The sequence below is a fragment of the Mixophyes fleayi genome, chromosome 4 (genome assembly GCF_038048845.1).
Source record: "Mixophyes fleayi isolate aMixFle1 chromosome 4, aMixFle1.hap1, whole genome shotgun sequence".
Classification (NCBI taxonomy): Eukaryota; Metazoa; Chordata; class Amphibia; order Anura; family Limnodynastidae; genus Mixophyes; species Mixophyes fleayi.
In genome coordinates, this window is record NC_134405.1 from 119,562,266 (window position 1) to 119,585,162 (window position 22,897).

The 22,897-nt window shown below is 38.6% G+C and overlaps 1 protein-coding gene across 1 annotated transcript in view; it reads right to left on the minus strand.

Moving 5' to 3' along the window:
* Positions 1 to 9,210: 9,210 nt before the first annotated feature.
* The window catches only part of LRRC49 (leucine rich repeat containing 49), a 95,095-nt gene continuing 81,408 nt past the window's right edge, over positions 9,211 to 22,897 (minus strand). The window contains exons 14-17 of the mRNA XM_075208084.1: positions 21,594 to 21,779; positions 20,097 to 20,206; positions 19,251 to 19,404; positions 9,211 to 9,874 (exon numbers count right to left, since the gene is read on the minus strand). Of these exons, the coding sequence (XP_075064185.1) occupies positions 9,671 to 9,874; positions 19,251 to 19,404; positions 20,097 to 20,206; positions 21,594 to 21,779 (654 nt within the window). The 3' untranslated portion in view covers positions 9,211 to 9,670. The remainder of the gene's footprint in view (positions 9,875 to 19,250; positions 19,405 to 20,096; positions 20,207 to 21,593; positions 21,780 to 22,897) is intronic.

A 22,897-nucleotide genomic window follows, 5' to 3' on the forward strand; every position in this document is an offset into this window, starting at 1 on the left:
AGCATAATATCTCTCCCTGATTGCTCTAAGTTACCTATTCAGGCAGGGATTTCCCTTATATTTGCGATCGTAGGGAACTTATTTATGCCACTATTATTGGGCTACACTACCTAATAATATTATTAGAATCACCTTTTGGCTCTTGTGACCTCATATGGTATTAATTCCAACTTTGGAGCGTTTATTCAGGCTGAGATCTTTGCACTTATAAAGGCGCATTCTGATAGATAGCAGAGGCAATGCAAATTGTATTTGCATTTTAATTCACCTCCACACTTGTTTGTCATATATGTGTATTTTTAAATATTTCGCTCCTGTTTAACCAGAACATTTTTTTAATGCATATCCAATAAAGATTTATTTTATTATAGACCTAATCGGAGTGCCCCTTCTATACACTTCTTTTCTTTCCTTCTTATCCAAAAAAGGATTACAGCATGTTTTCTGAAATTCTTCATATCTTAGCAGCAGAAGCTTTTCATGATGGTAGCAGACTGAGGTTTCAGGATCATTGGTTACTGCATTTGAAACTTCAGTTCTCAGAATCAAAAGTTCTTTTTCTTCATCTGTAAAGTGGTCCCAGCTATGTAATCCAATGGTTTTTGAATAGATAGTAATATGGCAGTCTGTATTTAAAATACTACCAAATGAGCAGCTGCCATGAATGACTCTTTCTGTGTCTCCCTCTCTCTTTCTCTGGAAAGTTTCAGTTTTGGTCTCTCTAAAGGGAATCCCCTTCCCATCAGTTTGTTTGTTTCATTTCCTGTATGGGAGGTTTATCCCATTGCCTCAGTTAAGTTCACTTTTTTGGTATGGTTGTTAACAATGTGTAAATTATGTATGCTGTGCACCAGTAATTGAGCATCAACTTCATTATTTTTTTTCTCCCCTATGTGGTAGTAATTTATACCTTTTTTAAACACCCCCCAAAAAATGGGATCCCTAATGTCAATTGAATCTAACATTTTTAATGATATTTGAAAAACGTGTGTTTTTGCCGTAACGCAAAACATGAGGCAGATACAGTAATTTGGTTTGGATTTTTGGATTCAGGAGGACGAGTTACCTTAGGGGTCCAAATTTTGTGTCGATTCCTTAATAAACACCCGTAATACTTCAAATAAACTGGATAAAGAAGCCGCGATTAGTAAATTATTTAATAAATTGAAAAATAAATATAGTATCAACTTATTGTCAGACAGTCGAGATATTTGGCAGAAATAGTTGTTTTGACATCCTCTCTTAACTAAAATTTTTTTGTAGAAATCTGTGACGGGTGGTGGACAACCCTGGTTGAACTGACATGGAATGACCCACATGCAAGTCTGAAAACCAGTCTGTTTGCCAATGACAAGGACATAAAGTATTGTTTTACAGCAGTTATTAAATGAAAAACTCCAGCACATACTTTCTAGTTACAAAAGATGACAGTGTACAATATATTATGCACAAAGGCTAGCACTCCAGACTCTGTCAATAAATTCTCTCGCTCTTGACCTCTATGATGTTCTCTTTAGCAGCTCACCTGATCTCCCAACCTCAGTTTATTCCCACTTCACTTGAGTGTACCTTGTTCTCTCTAGATACGGCCATCACACAGATTACAGGCAGCCAGGCTCTGTCATTGTTATCCATCGCTTCCCCCTCTGGTAAACACTGGATCCTGGGGTTACATAAAATTGGTGCAATCATTATCAGCTACACTATGTGGTTGATTCAATTAGCCACGAGGTGCCGTAGTACTATCATCATATGCGATGTTTCTGCATGATGTTCAGTTAATAATCTTCACTCATCTTTTGCTTGCACCTCATAGGTGAGCAAAAATAAGCAAAGTTTTCATTACTATAATAAACACCAGAGGCAATTACAGAACATTGCAGCTATCTGAATCAGCCCTTATCGCTTTTCTTTCACACTGTATTATTGTTTTCCTAACTACTCCCTCACTATACCCGTTTCCTTATCTTCACTCTCTCTACAGTATTGCAGGACTCTGTCTCTTTAACTTATCCCCTTTTCTTGACCTCCCCTCAGACCTTTGTACATCTACCTCTGTCAGCTTCCTGCCTGCTTTTATACCCTTCTACCTTTTATCACACTTTGTCCTTCAGCTATCATTCTCTTCCCTGTCACCAATATGGCTATTACCCTCACTCTTCATTACTACCCTCCACTCATCCTTTCCCTTATGATTCCATTTCTCCCATCTGTCTAAACCCTTCTTCTAATTCCTTCTCCCTCTTAAACTCATGTTTCCCCTCAGTCTCCGCTTTTAGGGGTCTATTTATGACCCTTCGTTTTTTTTCAGTAGAAACTTTTGAATCCTCATTGCATAGATGCGGATTGAAAAGTTTCTCATATGTATCAAAAAATCAACACAGGAACAGCTGTTCCGAAAAACGGCTGCTCCTGTGAAGAGTATCACTTACCTTTCACTGGAGTCTTCTCTTTTCCTCCCTGTGTGATGCTGCTCGTCCCTCTTTCAATCCCTGTGCGTATGCGCCAACCGGTAAACTCAGGCATGCGCACAAAGATCCTTGAATGAAGGAACTTGAGGCATGTGACATGGAGGGATCATGTGATCCCTTCCCACATGCGCTGTGCAGCTCTGCTCTTCGGAGCAAAGCTGTTTGCAGTGAAAGTTTTCAATCACGGTAATGTAGGCCAGGTTCAGATGGCGTACATTAACATGATTGAAAACTTACTTTCGGTCATTGGTACATAGCGTTACTGAGCACTTCCCATACACCACTTTATGGGGAGTACTCAGTAAAATGATGAGAAATGAAAAGCAGCAGATATCTGAGATATCTGCTGCGATGCTAGAATAATACATAGTAATTTAGCGTATCGGTTAATCCCCGAAAACTGTTGTTTTCGGGGATTTACCTCTAAATTACAGGGAAGAGAGCTTTGATAAATAGGCCCCATAACCCCCTCCATGTAACGGATCCAAGCACCAGCTCTTTCAGTGGTGTTATGCTACTTGTCTACTCGAGTAGCCTATGTCTGTTGTCTTAGTGTCTATCAGCTGATCTTGAGCTCCTCTTTCATTGGTCCTCCGCAAGGGAGCAGCGGAACACTCACACTTGTTACATAATGGATGTGTGTCTGTACACTAGCATCTCCCCTATAATAGGGGAGAAGCTGTCACCCATAATAGACTCTCCAGGACTGGAGAAGTCGCTATATGATGTGCACATGGGTAGGTGCGCACTAGGCTTCAGACACTAGGGTTTGCATTGTCCACTAGCCAGTGGGCTCTGCATTTGCTAGGTGACTCCAGAATGGGCTCTGGATTTACTGGGGGCTACCAAATAGGCTCCACAAAGGGTAATGCAAATGGACTCTGCCTTGTACTGGGATAGTATTGTCATAATGCTTAGGGAAATAAGTATATGTTTATGTAACTGCTGTACACACCAGTTTGCTTATTGATAACTTGTATTAATTATTGAGAACTAATTAATAAGCTTATTTTCTGCAGTGCCAAAACCTGTCCAATTTTGCTGTTGACCTAAGGTTGCAACCCTATATAGAGTTGTCAACTCATCCCTTTCATATAGAACAAATTAGTGGTATCACATGTCATGCTAGAATTCTATCCTTTTCCAGCTAGACAAGCACCTGTGTTAGGTCCCAATAAAGCGATGGGGAAATGCTTCTGCCTATCACACACAAATGATTGAGCTGCGTGTGGCTTTCAGAGCTGAATGACTAGGAACCAGTGTTTTCCTTCACTATTATGTATCTCTATGGCAAATATTCAGGTGTTACGATTGCTGCAGTTAAGTAACTGGTAAAGTAATGCATTATGAAATATACAGGTTCTATGGCTGTCTAATTAGGACCAGGTGACATGTGGACATAAGTCCTATCTCACCTGATTGCTAACAGCCAATCACAGTACTTGTGTAATCCATGTATTTTATTTTTATTCCATCGATAAAATTGCATCTCTAAATGTGTGTTCCCACATTGAAGGCTCCTGGGTGGTGCAATGAGGGTCCCATTAAAAATATAGCATTGGCACCATATTACTGGCATATCAAAAGAAGTATAAATCTCAACTTACTTTGCAAGGAGAAAGAGGTTCTGTAGTCACCTTATAAACTGTATATGTCACCAAAATATACAATCTGCAACTCCATAAGCTCATTTAAATAATAACATTTTGTATGTGGTGCAATACATGGCGGTTTCCTGCGTCTATCCTGCATTTAGCTCGGTATGCCCAAATCCACTCAGCTCCTCCCATCAGTAGGAGCAAACTATTTTTAACCCCTGCAGTTGCCACCATCTTGACACGCAATTCCACTTCTCTTATAAAGGGTGCAATCAAGCAAAAATATATTTGCACCACGAGCCTGCCTGAGAGCTTCAAAACCCATGGTTAATTTGAACATTTATTCTCAATAATAAAGTATCAGTATGCCAGAATGTGGACAAAGTGCCCTTTTGTCCCCTCTTTAAATAGTCAGGAGAATGACATCACAGCACTCACAGCCTAAGCGTGGACCTACAGAAAACATGGCTCAGCTTTCTTAGCCAGTATGTGAAAGCGATACATGGAAGTACATTCCTTTTCTATTTACTTGCCATTTATATTGGACCACTTTATGTATTTCTCATTCAGAATTGTTAATACCACTTTTCTTTAATAAAATGTATGAATATTTTTAAACCATATGTAATTGCTAATTAAATAAAAATATATTACTTCAAATTCAGTCTTTCTTTGCCAACTGCCTTCTTGGTTTGTAATATAACATTAAGTGCTGAGAGGTAATGAAACAGAGCTTGTGATCTTAATAAAAAGTAAGGAATGCAAAGAGGGAGAGTAATGATGTCCTTCCTTGGCAGACACCAATTATAAGAAAATAAACCAGGTTATTTTTAGCCATCACGCATTTTCTACTGCCGCAGGAAAGTTTTCAGATAATTTTTTTTATAAGACACAATTTTAATTACAACCCACTCAATAACAACGGTGTAGTATTTATGAAAATGCAATGGTTTAGTTTTACTATTAGACACCGAAATTTACTATTTTAAAGAATAATGGTATGGACTGGTAACCCCCAGAAGCACAACAGAAGTGCTGAACAGCTCCATGGTAATTTTGATATACGCGAATGGTGAACATTTCGACAGGTTCTTTAATTATTCTTTTAGCTTAAAAGACATCCTACAGCTCTATAACACCAAGTAAAACAAAGATTTATTATGGAGTTTTAAACCGATTAACCATGACCTACAATATTAGTAAGTTACCATTTGTTTTAACCACCCATTGAGTTGAAACAGTGTTTCCCAAACCTGGTCCTCAAGTACCTACAACAGGTCATGTTTTCAGGATTTCTTTAATCGTACACATATAAGTCAATCTATTTGGCTAAGTAACTAATTTTCCCACTTGTTCTCTCAGGCAGAAATGAGCAAAACATGAGCTGTTGGGGGTCCAAGTTGGGAAACACAGGTTTAAACCTTTAATCATTTGAACATAAATTAAAAATTATTTCTTTATATATATTGCCAAATGATTATAAATTTCACCTGAAAAGCTGACTATTGCCATCCACAGAGTCTACTAAGGTTATACATTTCTCAGCTAAATGTAAATATTGAGTTCTACACAAAACCAAAGTAGCTGATGGTAAGCACTAAGAAGTCATTAAAAGAACATGACTTTAGGTCTGAGACGTGAGCAGGCAGAGCAGGAATGCTGTCAATGGAGCCTGTAGGCACAGAACATTTGGATCCCTGAGACCCAGGCTGGATTATGGCCTTGGGGGACATGGGGCCCTTCAGACAGGAGAGGCCTTATTGTCTAAAATATACATTGTGTATATCTCTAATAAAAAGTTAAAGTTATATGAATAATATTTTAAAAATATTAAAGTTTAAAAACAAATTAAAAAGGATAAGGCATTTTTTAATTTTCATTTATTATCGCATATCCTGAGATGTAATATGTAATGCAATAACAGAATTGGTATTGTGTATTAAACAGGCTTCCCCATGCAAAGGCGATCTTACCGCCTGCAGGGGTCACTGCCAGCAGGAGCAGCAGTATTATTTATCCCCAACGATAACCTTTGAAGTGAGAAAAAGCCCATATGTATTATTAAAGGAAACTTGCGCTTACCTGTCATCCTCAGATTCACAGTCCTACATTACTAGACACACATGCTTCTGTTCTCCCTTTTACTAATAGTGACAATCATCCCAGTCTGTCTAGCTTGGGGCTACCACACATATATTTATGAAACAGGTGACATCTGAATTTATTTGGCATCTATAGGCATTCCTAGGTCTAGATTTACAATTTACAGTAGATGCCCCTAGGTAAGGCAAATCTGGAGCCATATATAACATCCACAATGAGTGGGCTTATCAATTAACACTAGAATAGTTAGAGATCATTTGGAGGAGGTCTATGTTTACTGTAACGAGTGCACACGTGCACAAACTACGAGCCTGGGGCACAGGATAAAGCCAGTGTGCACACTAAGCACAAATAGAGACAGTGAGATATAAACTGCAAAAGCATAATCTAATCTGCTGTACTGTGTTTGCAGAGGGACACGAATACCATTGGTAATAAGACAGCAGAGATGCCCAGGAAGAACATTTGTGTTCACCATGGCTGCAGAAGGGTGGTTTAAGTGAGAAGACCAATCAAAATCCACAATGTCCGTGTTCGCTGCTTCTCATTGGTCCTCAAGCACACACAACCTTCTAAAGTGTTGCACAGGTTTATATTACTACATATGTCAGTGACTTCTATAGCTGCACTACCATTTAAGGTATTGTAAGGGTCATTTACAAAAGTGAAAAAGTGCAGATATGTAATGAATGTTTATACACCAATGACACCATCTGGCCTTGTAACAAAAGTGCACATCCACATTCCACATGCTTTGGAAATAGGGATGTGTCTACTTTTGAAGGATTGCATGTCCAGCAGGAATTGTGAAAGGTGGAAGCAGTAATAATGTTATTTCAAAGTCCTGCCTACTGCCACATCCAAATCATTAGTTTAGACTTTTTAATTTTTCCCTTAAAGTTAAATTTGTCCCTCCAGCCTGCTCATTTGCCCCTCCAGCCACCTCACCTGCCCATCTGCCGCGCCCCCGCCGCCTCGAGACATTAGATGTGGAAGTCCGGATCTCACGTGACCAGAGTAAGAAGCGCCCGCGGCCACAGCAGCAATCGCTGCCAGACTGCCTGTCATGTGATAGCGACAGTTGGGACTGCTCCTTTAGACCAGGGGTGGTCCCGAAGACTCCGGCCCCAGCTACATTTATAGAAAAAAAAAAAATACATCTCTGCGACGCTGCGCCCCCCAGACTCCAGCGTCCCAGGCTGATCAGGCCCTGAGGGTGATCTTACTCCTCAAAACTTTCCCTCTCTTCTCACCTTTTTCCTTTAATTTTTAACACCTGTATACAGCAGTACACAGGAGCAGGTCCACCGCTGTGGACATTGAACTATTCTTTACCTGTTGAGCCCCGACGTGTCAGCTTCCTGTCTGAGATACTAGACAGTAGCTCTGTCGTCTAGACCTCTAACCATATACTGTACTTTGCTTTCCAAGCTCCCTACAGTCTGTTTTAGTTGATTCTGTAACACCGACCACACTGATTTATTATTCCCACTGGGACATCAGGTGCTACGTCTCTACAATACAACGTTGGGCGAGTCCTTGAACCAGGTATTGTAATCCTTTTGTCTGTGGACTATCTATACGATCTCATAAAATACCATAACAAGTACTCTGACACATTCAATATTAACTCAGAGGAGCTTTTTTTATTTTACTTTGCTAACACCTTGCTAAGCATTTTTTTTTATTCACAGCTTAACTTTGTTTAGACTATCTATTATGTAATCAGTGATACTACTGCCAACCAGTGGCTATCTGTGATATTACAGCCTTCTCATTGGCTTTAAAATAAGACTCCAACAATGTATCCAAATTATTGATTCTGCAGTTACTGCCGTCTCATTTATTGTTATTTCTCTGTGACAATTGCTTCCTTTATATTATCGACATCAATGTCGTTTGACGATGCCTTGATCGACATGGAAATTATGATTTCAATACTTAACTTGAATGGCTAGATCTGCTAAAATGTACATGTAACTTATACGAGAAGTCAATACAGTCATCTTTACTTGTCTGTTCCTGAAATTACCTACCGAAAATGGAGAAATATATGAACAAACAACAACTGGGAAAGGAAGAAGGTGGATTTGGTTAAACCTGTAACGGAGAAACTTTGTTCGGAGGAAGCAGTTGATAACACTCAAATCATGAATAGGGAATAACTCCAAGATGCAAAATGTAATAAATGTGGTAGGATGGTAAACAGGGGAAAAAAGGGGAATGGTGAATTTTTTACCAGTCCTCTCTGCCTGGAAAAAGACCACAAAACCATGGGCGCCAGAAGCATCTCCAGGGCTAGGTTTGATGTTTGGTTAGTGGGTCAAATTCGAACTCCATTGAAGTTCCACAAGAATTCAGACCAGATCCGAAGGTCCCTCCCGTATCTCCTCTGTTAACCACATATACGCATAAGGACACAGTAGCCTGCCTGGAATTTTGTATGAGTGTCCAATATCTCTTTAAAGAGCAGGGACTCTACAAATAGGAGATTGGCAAAACTAATTTTCAACTAAGTGTCTGCTGCCCAGGGGTACAACCAGAGAGTTCTCCTAGCCACAGTTTCTGATGCTATTGCCCTTGCTGAGAAAACAAGTGTCTAAGGATGCTTCCTATGGAATCTCTATGCCACTGTGCATACTCTCAATGCGATCAACAACTATTCACCTACCTATGAATGGGATCATTTCCTGGATCCCCATCTTCAATAGGAATGGTTGTTCTGGATGACATACTAGTTACAGGTGTATCTAACTTTTGAAACACAGATCTACTTCTGAATTTCTTCATCACTGAATGGACACATACTTTTCACTCTTTTTAATTAGACCAATTCTTTCCACCTGTGCTCATTCCCCACAAATAAGCTTTTTCACCACCTGATGAACAGGGAAAATGTTACCCTTTCTATTGTGCTCTTTCAACAGGAATTTATAAGTTTCTGTGGTAGTTATATCCTCATCCATACCCATAGAACTACATATATGCTGAAGCACAAACTCCACATGCGGATGGATTAGTAGATACGTGAATTCAAATGTAGGGATATTTCTTTATAATGCACTTATTAAAATTCTTAACATGATTCAGAATACAAGATACAAAAGAGGATTTATTTTATCTTGTTTTTTAAACAAAAGGTTCAAAAGAGCTAAAATACATCAAAAAGTGACTGTATATCGGACATGGTAGCCATCCAGTTTCATTTTTCCACATATTCAGAAAACGGTGGAAGACATGTAAGGGTCATGGCTTTGTTAATTTTGGTAATAATGTCCAATCCCTAGTGGTAGAATTTGGTCTAACATAACATTGGGTTTAATACTGCTAATGAAAGGAAAGTAGAAAAAGCAGTAGACATGGAGGAAGGAAAATACGCAGGCCGAAGGAGTGTAAAAAATGTACTGCATATAATGGTGGGAATACTGAACCATAATGTTTGTATAACATGAAACATCTGAGACTAAACTGTGTAAAAGAATGAATGCAAATACAGAACTATTTCTGTTCAGAGATCCTCTGCAAACACTGCTTCATGTAAGAGTTCTTATCACGGACTTCAATCACTGCATCTCTGACCAGCTCAATGAACATCTGCGGCCACAGCTTTTGCAGCGATTCATTCTTCATGTTGATGTCAGTTGCTTCGCTCACAAGGTCCATCACATAGGAGCGACAGAAAACTTTCTTCTCTGCGATTTCCTGTAGGGGAAATAGTATCTGGTTATGTCGAGTTCGTACTTGTCACCAATTTAACATTTTAGTGAACATGGACACTTTGCTGCTCGGCAGGTGCATATAACAGACGTTTGCATTGTGAATGTTAGATACTCCCCCCTTCAATAAATGTAAACGTATGTAGAGGATTAGGTATCAAAAGAGCAGATACTGAGAACTGAATATAGAAGAAGAGAAGTGGCACTGTGCAGTTGTTCATATTTACAGAACAGAAACAACTACTAAGAATTGCATTAGGCCCGCACAACATGAGAAGTGGTACTGTGCTGCTGGTGAATCTTGAATAAAACATGGTCAGTGAGAAGCATTAAAACGTCCAGGGACAAAGCTTTAAAATTAGACACTGGCAGAATCATCAGCTATGTTAATTAGACAGTATTGACTAAACACTGTAATTTTTGAGTGATCGTTTTTTGTTTACTTAGCATTGTAAATATTAAAGCACACCTAATATATTATATATATATATATATATATATATTATATATATATATATATATTATATATACATATATATATTATATATACATATACACACACACACATACATGCACACACATCCATAAAGATTATTAGTGGTTGTTAAACTATTCTTGTGTTTTTTGTAAAGGTTAACCGCCAACAAACAAAATAACATAAAACAAAGCAGATAGGAGCATTTAGAATTCCTTGTGAATTATCTCCTGAAAGCTGCAATGGCAGCATGCATCTCCACTTGTCTGCTCTCTCTCCTTTACATAGAGCTCCAAAGGCATTAGGGGGAGTTTATTATGGTACATATAGTTTGGTATCAGATCTACTTTAATAATGCAAAATCAAACAATGATAATGGGAGCTACAATACTTATTCTTCATTGCTATTGCTTCCCCATCAGAACTTTGAAAAAGGGGGACAGGCATGATAGCTTGGAGCTGACTTCCATGGTTTCCCCTCCTGAAATTTCTGCTGGTCGTAATCAAGCTTATGACCCCGGTGCTTTGGGGCAGCAATGCTAACCACTGTACTGCCCTGAATGGCATAAGATGCTTGTCACATCCTAGCACTATCCCCGTACAGGACCAGATACTACCAGGATTTGCCATCATCACACTCATTTGGATGATGAAGTCACAAGTCAGATAATGAAGACTTCCAGGGATTTGCATAGTTGTAGCTTAAAACCGTGAAGGACATTTACTTATGTTTAAATTCTTTAATTGTCCAAATATGTGCAACATTTACTACGTGTATAGTATTCATTTTTATATATGTGTTACAATGCCACAAATACATTAGTCATGAAGTTATGACTTGGAGACACAGCCTCCCTGCTAATTCCTACTCTCCCTCTCATTCTACTATCCATTTACATAAATCAATGATATTACTGATTTGTTGCAAGAAATTGATACAAATGTGTACTTTTGCGTGTCATCAATTCGGTATTCAGCACCAATAACGCACGTTTCCAAAAGGACTTACAACTAAATTCCCCATTAAAACTATAAAACACATTTGCACAAAACTTTACAATCTGATAATGGAGCTATTTTTACATTGTCTCAGAAGCCATTAGTCTAAAGTCAGTGGAGAATTTATTTTGTTCCTGCCTAAAAGCATTAGATCATGGCTTGGATCATCTACATCATGGCGTGAGAATCAGGCTGAATAATGTACAAAATCCTTTCCAGCAAATAATTAAGGGTAAAAATAATTTTAAACTCAGGAATAAGCTCAACTGGAGATCCTCATTAACAAGGCTTTTTGTGCAAAATCATATTTACTTTTCTGGTTTACTGCTGATAGGAGACAGGACTTAGCAAGTTTTTCCAAAGTACTTGTAAACATGACATAAACTGCATACTAATAAGACAAAACAGAGACAAGATTTGACTTTGTTCCAGCAGTATAATACATTACATATTTTTAGTATGATATAGCAGGTTTCTAACATGTTTTTATGTGATTTTTAATTATTATAAAATTGCTCTGAATATAGATTTAATAATAGTGTTTAAATTATTCTTTGCACTACAAATTTGGTTGGTGCAATGCTGCTAAATTAGTGAACACCAATATTCCCATGTGTAAACACAGGGGCTGTAAGACAAGTATGTACAGGTATGTCTCATCTAGTACAAACTGCTCATAGCACCAATATAAGGATTAGGAACATTCATCGGGTGGTCAGCGCTTGCAATACTGTCAGTTTATCACAGTAAAAATAGAAATGGTAACATCCGTTCACCACACAAAAAATATATAGACACACTTGGTGAACCAGGACACAGAATCAGTGTTTACATACCCTTAATCCAAGGTCACTTAGCGTGTAATATATAATGCAGATAGTCATTTAGAGGTGTGCAACTTGAGGGTTCAGACCCATGCTGGGGTCCCAGAATTTATTTTCTGTGTCCTCTAAATGTCAATTGAGCACCACTGTGTAATTATAAAACAAAAATCAAAAACACCCATGTGTATGAATTTGGTTCAGTCGGTAATTGCATCCACTTTTGAGTACCAAATACAGAAAATGGTTATAGGAGCCTATAACCACTATTCCTGTTAAACCAGATGCATCATAAACCCCTGCAATGTAAGCATTCTGAGTTATACATTTCCTGTTGGGAAACACTTGGCCACGGGACCATCAATACGTATAGAATGAACATTTTGTAATTAGATCCAGTAATCAGAATTTTATGATGGTGTCTTATTGATGTGGCGGTTTACAACCACAAAGTGATGTCATATGTATTATAATAGTTTACAGTCGCTGATTAGACAAACAGCAGAAGCTGTCAAACTCCCAGAGAACGTAACAAGGGAGCACGGGTGAGTATCTACTGAATGGCAGGGAAACCATTCCAAGGCCTGTGGTGCCAAACATTATGTAGACAAGTTTCAATACAATTATTTTTTACTGCCACTGTCAATGATCTGGAAGGCTCCATTCAACATCTGCTGTTATTCATTAATATATTCATTTTTTTTTTATTTTTATTTTTTTTTAACAGGCAGACGTTTTTTACCTCAGGTCACTGTGAAGAGTGCTGCTAAACAATTGAATAAAGAGGGCAGTGTGGAAAAAGTAGTAGTCCAGGGGAGTGAGGTGGGAGTAATCTTTTCGTAGATTTTAAACATGGTGCCCCAAATTGTGAGAAATAGTTTTATCCAATTATTATCTTTTGTTTATTAGGCACCACAAAAGGTTCACAGTACCGTACGTGACATATACAAAAATCAGTTATCCATAACACATTACATGAAGAACAATGTACAAAGACCAGAAATTATGGATAAACAAAAATACAAATAACACGTTAATGCATATCAAATTATTTACGGGACAGTGAGAAAGTGTGAGGGTAGCAACCAGCATTAAGTAGGCCTAAGCTTAAGAAAACAGGGCTAGGGAAGCAGGCCAAGAGGTACAGAGGGTGATGGAATGGTAGAAGGAGAACACAAGGAGGGCCCTGCTCCTGAGAGCTTACATTCTAAAGATAAAGGGAAGACACAATAGCAGGGTATCAATTGGGGGAGTGGGGGTGAAAGCAGAAACAAGGGAGTTAGAAGGAAGGCTGATAGGCTTGAATAAAGTCTTGAAAGCACGGTTGAAGCATTTGAGAGTTGAGGGAGGGCCTGATTATCCAATAGACTGACTAGGTTGCAGCCTAGGGCACATTGCTTTTGGCGGGTGCAAAATTTTTGTGACAGGGAGCGATATAAACTGTAATTAATTAAAAAATATTAGAGTAAAAGGAAAACATGAGAGAAAAATTTAATAAGGCTTTAATCATGATGTGGGGGATGAAAGAAGCCGGATTTTAAATAAAGGACAACTTTGTTGTTGCCGACTGTGTGTTAACCTGACATGGAAGGCGAAGGGGTGCTACAAGCTTATTAGCCTAGGGCGGCCTGATCCCTTAATGAGGCCCCGAGTGCCTGGGTCACTCACCAGCTGTGGAACAAAGTTCTGGAGGCGGGAGTGAGAAGAGGTAATCGATGAAGTATGAAGTAGTAAGGCGGTGCTCATTGGTAGAGTGGAGGGGGTGGCAAATAGTGTAGGAGGTAAAGATGAGGTTGGAGATGTAAGGAGTGGGGTGATTGAGAGCTTTGAACGTGAGGAGTTTAAATTTAATTATTTAGGCCACGGGGTGCCATTGCAGCAACTGGCAGAGAGGGACAGGAGAGATAGAGGAGAGATAGAGAAAAATAAGGCAGGTAGCAGCATTGGGGATAAACTGAAGAGGGGCAATGTGAGATATGGGTAGACCAGAGAGAAGGAGGTTACAGTAATCAAGGCGAGAGATTACATCTGAGTCAATAAGAGTTTTTGGTGGCTTCTGTGGTGAGAAAGGGCCGCATCTTGGATATATTCCGGAGGTGGAAGTAGCAGGATTTTGAGGGACAGAATTGGAGGTTTGAAAGAGAGGGAGTCGTCGAAAATTACCCCAAGGCATCTGACTTGAGGGACAAAAAAAGGAAGAGAGTAGTAATATTAACAGAAAGAGAGGGGGGTGGCGAGAGAGCCCTGGGAAGATGATTAGTTCAGTCTTGAAAATATTGAGTTTAAGAATGCGCTGGGACATCGAAGATGAGATGACCAAGAGATAGCAGGAGATACGAGACATAAGGGAAGAGGAGAGGTACTGGATGCCATAGGAGCGGATGAGGTCACTTATAAGCCCCAAACATTGTGGCTAACAGATTCCTTACTTGTATTATAGCTTGGAAGATTGAATATTTAATTCATATTCTTCCACATTATTCTCTGTTGTTATCATGTGATCACAAACTGTGACATTAGTTTAAGGGTGGATACACTCAGTAATATTCAGCGTAATAATCAAAGTTTGAGCTGCTTGAGACACTTGCTGAATGCGTAAGAGAGATTTCATGTCGGATAGAATTAGCTGTTCCCTACAGAGAAGTACACGGAATTCTGGATATACTGTGTATTTCCCAAGGAAGAAGAATCTCTATTTGACATGATGTCTCTGTGGCAATCAGCCAGTCGGCACTACACAAATTAAAATTGATTGAGTCAAAACATTTATTGAAAAATTCCATACTTATATAGTATTTTTTTGTGTGTGTCTATTACATTCCTTCTGCTGACAGCTCCTTTCAAATGTTATTACTATTACTAACCTTTATATTACTATTATTAATCATTATTTATATAGTGTCCGTATATTACGCAGCACTTTACAGAGAATCTTTAACCATTTACATTAGTCCCCGTATGAACAAATCTGAGCGCTCGAAGGAAACCCACATGAACACAGGGAGCAGCAACACCACACAACATGACCTGGTTGGAACCAAACAAATGGCCTGAGAGAGGCAACAACTCTAACTACTGTGCTGCCTATAATATACAAACAAGAGGGCGTAAGGCAAGATAATGCTGGAATTCTAGCAGACTAAAAGAGGATGATGATCCTGCTACTGTATTCTGGAATATAAAATTAGTCTGCATATATCAAAATCTGTTTATTATCAAGCTGTGCTTAAACTTAACTAAATCAGTCCAACATGTCATTTGCAGAAAGCGGGCATAAAATAACAAATGGTAGGACAGTGGACATTCTGTCTTTTATCATTGTGGAAGGAGAGAAGTATATAGCAGTGCAGAAGCCTAAGAGGATTTGCATTCTGCTGGCTAATAGAAATACATTGAACGATTTATTTCACACACATGCAAACATAACGGACATATCATGCCATAAGATCAGCAGCTGGAGGGATGAAATACATCATCACATTACATTTCATACTTCACAAAGAAAGATGTGTTATTGGAATTTACTTGTCCTTTAAAGTGAGATTAGAAAATACAGGAAATACCAAGATGAATACTGATTTATATAGCTATTAAGTTATAATATTATGCAGATTGGAATGGCGACATAAGCAAATATAACATGTTTATGCTGCACCTCTGCTGATGGATACAAGGGCCATTTAGTGCGCCTGTTTGTGCATGGCTTAGTGCCACAATATGCACATTGTTGCACTTTCTGATTGGAGGAATTGAGCAGATTGGGACTTTCCTTGCTGAATGTGGGCTAGGCACAGAAAAGCACTTCATTGTGTTCACAATGTATAAATTATATTTTTGGGCTGTGGGACAAGATAATTCAGTTTCAAGAGGTGGAAACTGTGTATTTGGCATGGTGTTCCCGCTTGCGGTGGAGGCCACAGGTACTCTTTCCTCCTGCATAATCATCTATTTTCTACATGCTGTGCACTGAGGTGGCAAAGATTGGGCACTGGCCTATACTTTCAATGTGATGCTAATTGAAGTATTGCACAACAAATTAAAACAGTCTTGATCTGCCCTTACTGTAATAACTCAATTAAGGCATAAACAAGGCTCAAGAAAACTGTATTTTAGGATTAAAAAAGACAATTTGTAAATAATGAAGGGGGTAGTGTAAAAGTTGTAGTAGGTAAAGCTTTTACTTTTGCCATTATGTGCATTCCCTTCTTGGCCCATAATCCAGTAAAATGTTTGCACCAAGGGGTTGCACAGCAGTACTCCCCAAGTTGTACAGTGGACAAGCTCCTTCTATGTGCTGGACAAGCAACTAGGCAGCAGATACAGTGCATTGGCTCATTTGCCGTTAGTAATTGACCATTTATATTTGTAACAACATCCTTGGAAGTATCTTAAAATTCCTTTTCTATTTTGCCCACTATCATGAAGCTTCAGCAATTTTTTTTTTTTATAAATTAGACTTAATTATTTTACTTGAATATTTCAAAAACGTTCCTCCTTATACACTTCTTCCCTATAGAAAACATCCAGTATTTATTTAATAAAAGAATGTATTTATAGGATAAGACATTTGTGATAAAGAGCTAAAATGAATCGCTCCAGACAGATTATTCATGTTCTCTTTTCATTGAATAGATTGTTTATACATAGCTAAGACACTATTAGTAAGGACCTTTTAGTGTTATTTTACCTTATGAAACTCTTGGAGACGTAATGCAGATTAGTACACCATGTCCCTGAGTGTCCCTACAGTTATTTGGATATGTTTTACCTTTGTGTTTAATGTTTATGTTGTTTGCTTCCACTCCCTTTTGCTTTCTGTACATATTTAGTTCCCTATCCTTACTTAATCCTGATCATACATTTATTCATTACTTAAGACCATTATCCTGAAAATAAAGAATACATATTATATATCATGTCCACAAACCCTTGCAGAATTCCCTTTTCTAGCAGATGACCTCAATATAACCCATACATTAGATGATTCTTGGATGACATTTTTTTCATTTTATTTCCAGACAAAGTTGACTATGTTCATGTTTTTTTATGTTCAATAAACAATACAGTGCTCAAGAAACCCCACACAGAGTCACAAACTGTGGCATGAAGAAAAAAGAAAGAAAAGAAAGGGATAAGGGTCATTTGGCAATCCCGCCAAATTCAGGTTCACTCGGTTTCTGTATTTGCACAAAAGCACCTATTTGTCTGCGCTGAGTGTTTAACTTAATGTACGCCCACTTAGTGGCTCTTGGAACTACCTGTGGATAGAAGAAAGAGTAAAAATACCACATCAAAGTCAGATGCACTACTGTTTTAGGACCAGCCCTCGATTCTTCATCTTTCTAGTTCTTCTCCTCTAATACTCTGTTTAGCCTCAGTTATGTCACAAATTACTCATGAGAATGAGAGAATATCAGGATTGACAGTATTGTAAATTTGGATGTTTTCATTCCATTGGTTGTTCCCCTACAAATGAGTCTTACCATATAAAGTGCACCTGGAGAGTGTAACGTGGCATTGTATGAAAAATATAGGATGAGGCCCGATCTATACTACTTTCAAGAACATAGAAAAATCAAGTTGGTTTGAGAAGAGAAAACTGCTGTGAGCTCTCATGAATAACAGGGAAACTCCACTAATATACGCCTTGTCCACACCTTGAAACGCATTTAAATAATTAATCCTACAAAAATTGTTTTTCATGTGGATGCATAACTAATCACATTAATGCACCTAACCCACAGATAGCCAAGAATTTTCTGGTCCTCCAAACTCCACCCGTCAGAAGATCCTACGTTTTGCACCCTTGCAGATGCTGGTCTTCACCCCTGTAAAACTATGCACGATACTCAAAATCCAGCAGGTGTGTACCAAATACAGGAACAAATTGCATTTCTACTGCAGAATCTACACTTTTGTGCTTTCGTAAATGACCCTTTTAGTGTTTCAAGTAGAGCAGATGCAATTATTTTGTTAAATTTGTTGAAGAACACTGTTAAATATTTATCGACGGCCACATCCTGCGATATAGGCATCAATATTGGACAATTGTTCTGATTTCATAGTACCTGTGCTAATACTATGTCCCCCATGCCCGCTATTTAGAAATCAGTTAGGTCATCATTAGACATCACATAATGATCCTAGGTAACCTCTATTGCCTTGTCTGTAAGTTCATTTTCAGACCGCACTAAAAAGTTCCTCTGATGCTGGCTGAGATCCTGCTGCTCAGCACAATTGCTGAATGGCCAGATTTCATCCAAGGTGGCCCAGGCAACGACTACATTTTATGTTGCTGGCTTATGATATGAAAACTATATATTCAAATTAAAGTAAATAATATTTTCTGCATCCATATATTAGATGCAAATAGGGGGGAAACAGGCTAAAGCAGAAAGAGAAGGCTGCATGTTCTTAGCAGCTGAACAGCCCAGTTGGAGCTACAGTAATTCATACCCGACGCTGGAAGACCGGAGGTATAGATATGTCATTGAAACAATATGTTGGCTGCTCCTGGAAATGTTTACACATTATTAAATCAAACAGGCACTATTAACAAAATTGCTTAAAAGCAGATGTAAAGAGTGTATAGCTGTTCTATATTTTCTACATTTTTAAGGTTTTATTTTTGGAATAAACACACCAAAAGAGTAGACTGTTGTTGTTGTTGGACCACTAGCTTTTCTCTCCCTCAATGGCTTATCCCTTTTCATCGTGGTGCAAATAATATATATCTGTATTATCAATAAAACATAGCTTTATTCTCAATAACTAGGAGACAGCGTTGGATATAGTGCAGAGTTTAAGAGAGACCTCTTGAGAAAAAAGAACAGGAAAGCAGATTGTTGTGAAAGGCTCTTGTGGAGATACAGCGGCCCTACACACAGCGATTCTAAAGCAATAAAGCAGAGGGTAAAACATCAGCTGGCTATTTTTCTCTAACTGATTATAAAACACAACCTTTTTCCAAAGTATTGAACTTAAAAACACTTTATATAGATAGATAGAAGAGGAAGATGAAAATGCAATATATAAAGAAACACAACAAATCACATGTACCAATTTACCTCCAATTTTTCATTGAGCATATCCTGTGGAATGTATTGTAATACTGCTCGGTTCGGAGTCTCCCCACCAAGTCTCTTGTTATCGTTACTTTCTTCACCCACTACTGGAACTTTCTTAGGCTTTCCTTCCAGAAGTTGATGGAATGTTTTTTTCCTGTATAAGAGACACATACATTAATGTGTATATTATAAGAAACATAATACATTGGGTAGCACAGTGATTATCATTGATGCCTCACAGTGCTGGGGTCACTAGTTTGATTCCTGACAGGGACCTATCAGTGTGAAGTTTAAATGTTCTCCCTGCGTTTGTGTGGGTTTCTTCTGGGTACTCGGGTTTCCTTCCACACTCCAAAGACACACATGGTAGGTTATTGGCTTCTGACTAAAATGATAGGAGCCCCTGGGCACTGTAGGTCCATGCAACTGTTGTTCCCAGGGCACTGAAGTTCATGGCACAGCCCTTGCCAACTGTTGGGGGCTTTTTGATGCTGCAGAGGGAAGTGTGGTCACACAGACCAATAAGAAGCCGCAATCACAGAGGTTGCGGTTTTCTTCTGGTCCTCCGCAGAAAAGGAGGGCTTCCAGGGAAAAACTGATTCACAGTGCAGTTCCTGGGGCTCCACTAAAGAAAAACAGCAGTTCAATGGAAATTAATTAACTGGGAATTCTGCTTTGCGTAAAAGATTACATTAATTTAATAAAACACTAATGACACACAGCCCCTTTGTTTTCTTATTTCCCAGAGGTCTTTAATAACAAAATTAAGGTTATAAGCACAGATTAACAGCAGTACTATGGTGAATTTCATTGGCGATCTTTCTTTTGGAATAAATAAATAAGTACCTGGAATCACCAAGCAGTGCAACAAGCCTATAATGTGGTAACTCTGAAGATGCAACATAGGCAAGAATTCCAAACAGCTTCTCAGACATAACTACATCATTCTGAGTGACCTGTCAAAACACAATCAACATTTTCCGCTGTGTGAATTGGGAAGTCTGAAGAATAGAAGTGTATTTTCTACATTGAATATGACATCTTGATTTGATTACTCTCATTCCTTCTGGGAAAAAGCTGCACACATCAAGTGTACTTAACGGAGAAAGCAAAGAAATAAATTACTTTTGTAAACAAAGATTTGCTTCATGAAATAGATGACCTAAAATCAAGCAAGGAAATGCTCCACTTATTACTACCACATCTAAAGCTTCATGTGATGGACCAGTAATAGCCATATTAGCTGGATTGAAGGGCTGACACACAGCTACAGATGAACTTGGTAGCAGCCTGTTGATTTGAGATTGTAATTCCACATGTGGCCAAAATGCAAACTGCTGCCGTACAAACAACAAAATATCATATGCAGCCCAGGTTTGCACATATTAAGATAGTATTTTAAGATGTGAATCTAAGGCTACATACCCATTGGCGTTTGAGATGCGTTTGTTTTAACATGCTTAAAAACAAACATCTCAAACATACACATTCTTTATTGTGTTTTTACTTGCATTTTAAAGATGATGGTATGGTTTTCAAATGTGCTAAAACTTGGCAGAGGCACAGAAGTGGAACAAGTAGCAAGTGAAAAACACACAGCGATGCAAGTAAAAAGGCAAAATGGTATTGATTCACTTAGAATAATGACTATTAATGTTACATCCACTTACATTTGTTCAGGAATTTATCCAGAGCACATAATTCAAATCATAAGTAGGTATGTAGTACAATCAGTAGTTGAAGTAAGCCGTTATACAGTGGTATGCCATACCGTCACTTCTTCTACTGTTTTGATTGTAAAACTATTAAATTCCATTCATTTACATGATCCATTCCGCCACTTCTACATTTCTACTTCAACCACTGAGTACAATCACAATATTATATATCTAATGCACACATGGTACAATGTTATTGTTTTTAATCAGGTCATTCATTAAAAAATAGCAATCACACATTCTAATTTTAATCTGACAAAGCAAAAATACACTGATCAGCCACAACATTGAAACTACCTGCCTAATATTGTGTAGGTCCCCCTCATGCTGCCAAAACAGCTCTCACCCATTGAGGCATGGACTCCACAAGACCTCTGAAGGTGTCCTGTGGTATCTGGCACCAAGACGTTAGCAGCAGATCCTTTAAGTCCTGTAAGTTGCGAGGTGGAGCCTCCATGGCTCTTACTTGTTTTTCCATCACATCACACAAATGCTCGATCGAATGGAGATCGGGGGAATTTAGAGGCCAAGTCAACACCTTGAACTCTTTGTCATGCTCATCAAACCATTTCTGAACAATTTTGGAGTTTAGTGGTCCTTTAATCTTTTGTATGTGTTTTCTTACCTCATTATCATTGATTTTCTGGATGTTGAAGCTGTTCAGTCTGAACAGAACATAATACTTCCAAAGAGTAAAGTTAACAACGGGGTTGCCCTGAGGATCCACAGTCAACTGATCAAGTCGACGTAGCTGAGCTAAAGCATTGAAATGATTCAAGGTGATCAGATTTGTTTCCTTAAACTTGAGGTGCTAATAAAAAAAAGATGCAAACAAGTGATTAGAGTTCATGTTCATCTCTTCTGCTTTGTGCACTCTAGGCAGACACAACCTCTATATGACACAACACTGAAAAATGGGTGTGATGATGTCACTCTCCATAAGTAAATATTAAAAGGGTTGTCAGATTTTGGACATCCCCTTCTTAATATAACATGCTCCCCTCCCCCATGTATCGTTAACAGGGGAGATGTTACATTAAAGAGGGGTTGCTTATAAGCATGAACTTCTTTGCAGAACAGAAACGGCACTGTGTAACTGATCTATATAGAAAAACAAGGACACACTTTAACAAATAAAGAAAAACAATTTGGTCCCTGCAAATTATGGACACAGTGTAAGACAGAATAGCAATTATAATACTAAAAAATATCAAATATAGGCCTAATTTACAAAATCCACTAGGGGCTATAAACATAGCATAAATTCATGTAAAATATTTAGGGATGAGCGCGCTCGGATTTCTGAAATCCGAGCCCACCCGAACGTTGCGGATCCGAGTCGGATCCGAGACAGATCCGGGTATTGGCGCCAAATTCAAAAGTGAAACTGAGGCTCTGACTCATAATCCCGTTGTCGGATCTCGCGATACTCGGATCCTATAAATTCCCCGCTAGTCGCCGCCATCTTCACTCGGGCATTGATCAGGGTAGAGGGAGGGTGTGTTAGGTGGTCCTCTGTGCTGTTTAGTTCTGTGCTGTTTAGTTCTGTGCTGTTTAGTGCTGTGCTGTGCTGTGCTGTGCTGTGCTGTGCTGTGCTGTGCTGTGTTCTGCAGTATCAGTCCAGTGGTGCTGTGTGCTGTGCTCTGTCCTTCTGAGGTCAGTGGTGCTGCTGGGTCCTGTGCTGTGTCCTGTTCAGTCCAGTGGTGCTGTGTCCTGTGCTCTGTGCTTCTAAGGGCATAGTTATTTCCCCAATATTCCCCTGTGTTTAAAAAAATAAAAAAAAGTTTTTTTTATAAAATACCAAAAACTACTTTAATATTTTTTAATTACCACAAAATTTTCACAACCAATCCTGCAGTATAAGCCCATTGGTACTGCAATATTACCAAGTTCACACATTCAGCAGTAAAAGTCCAGTGGTACTGCAAT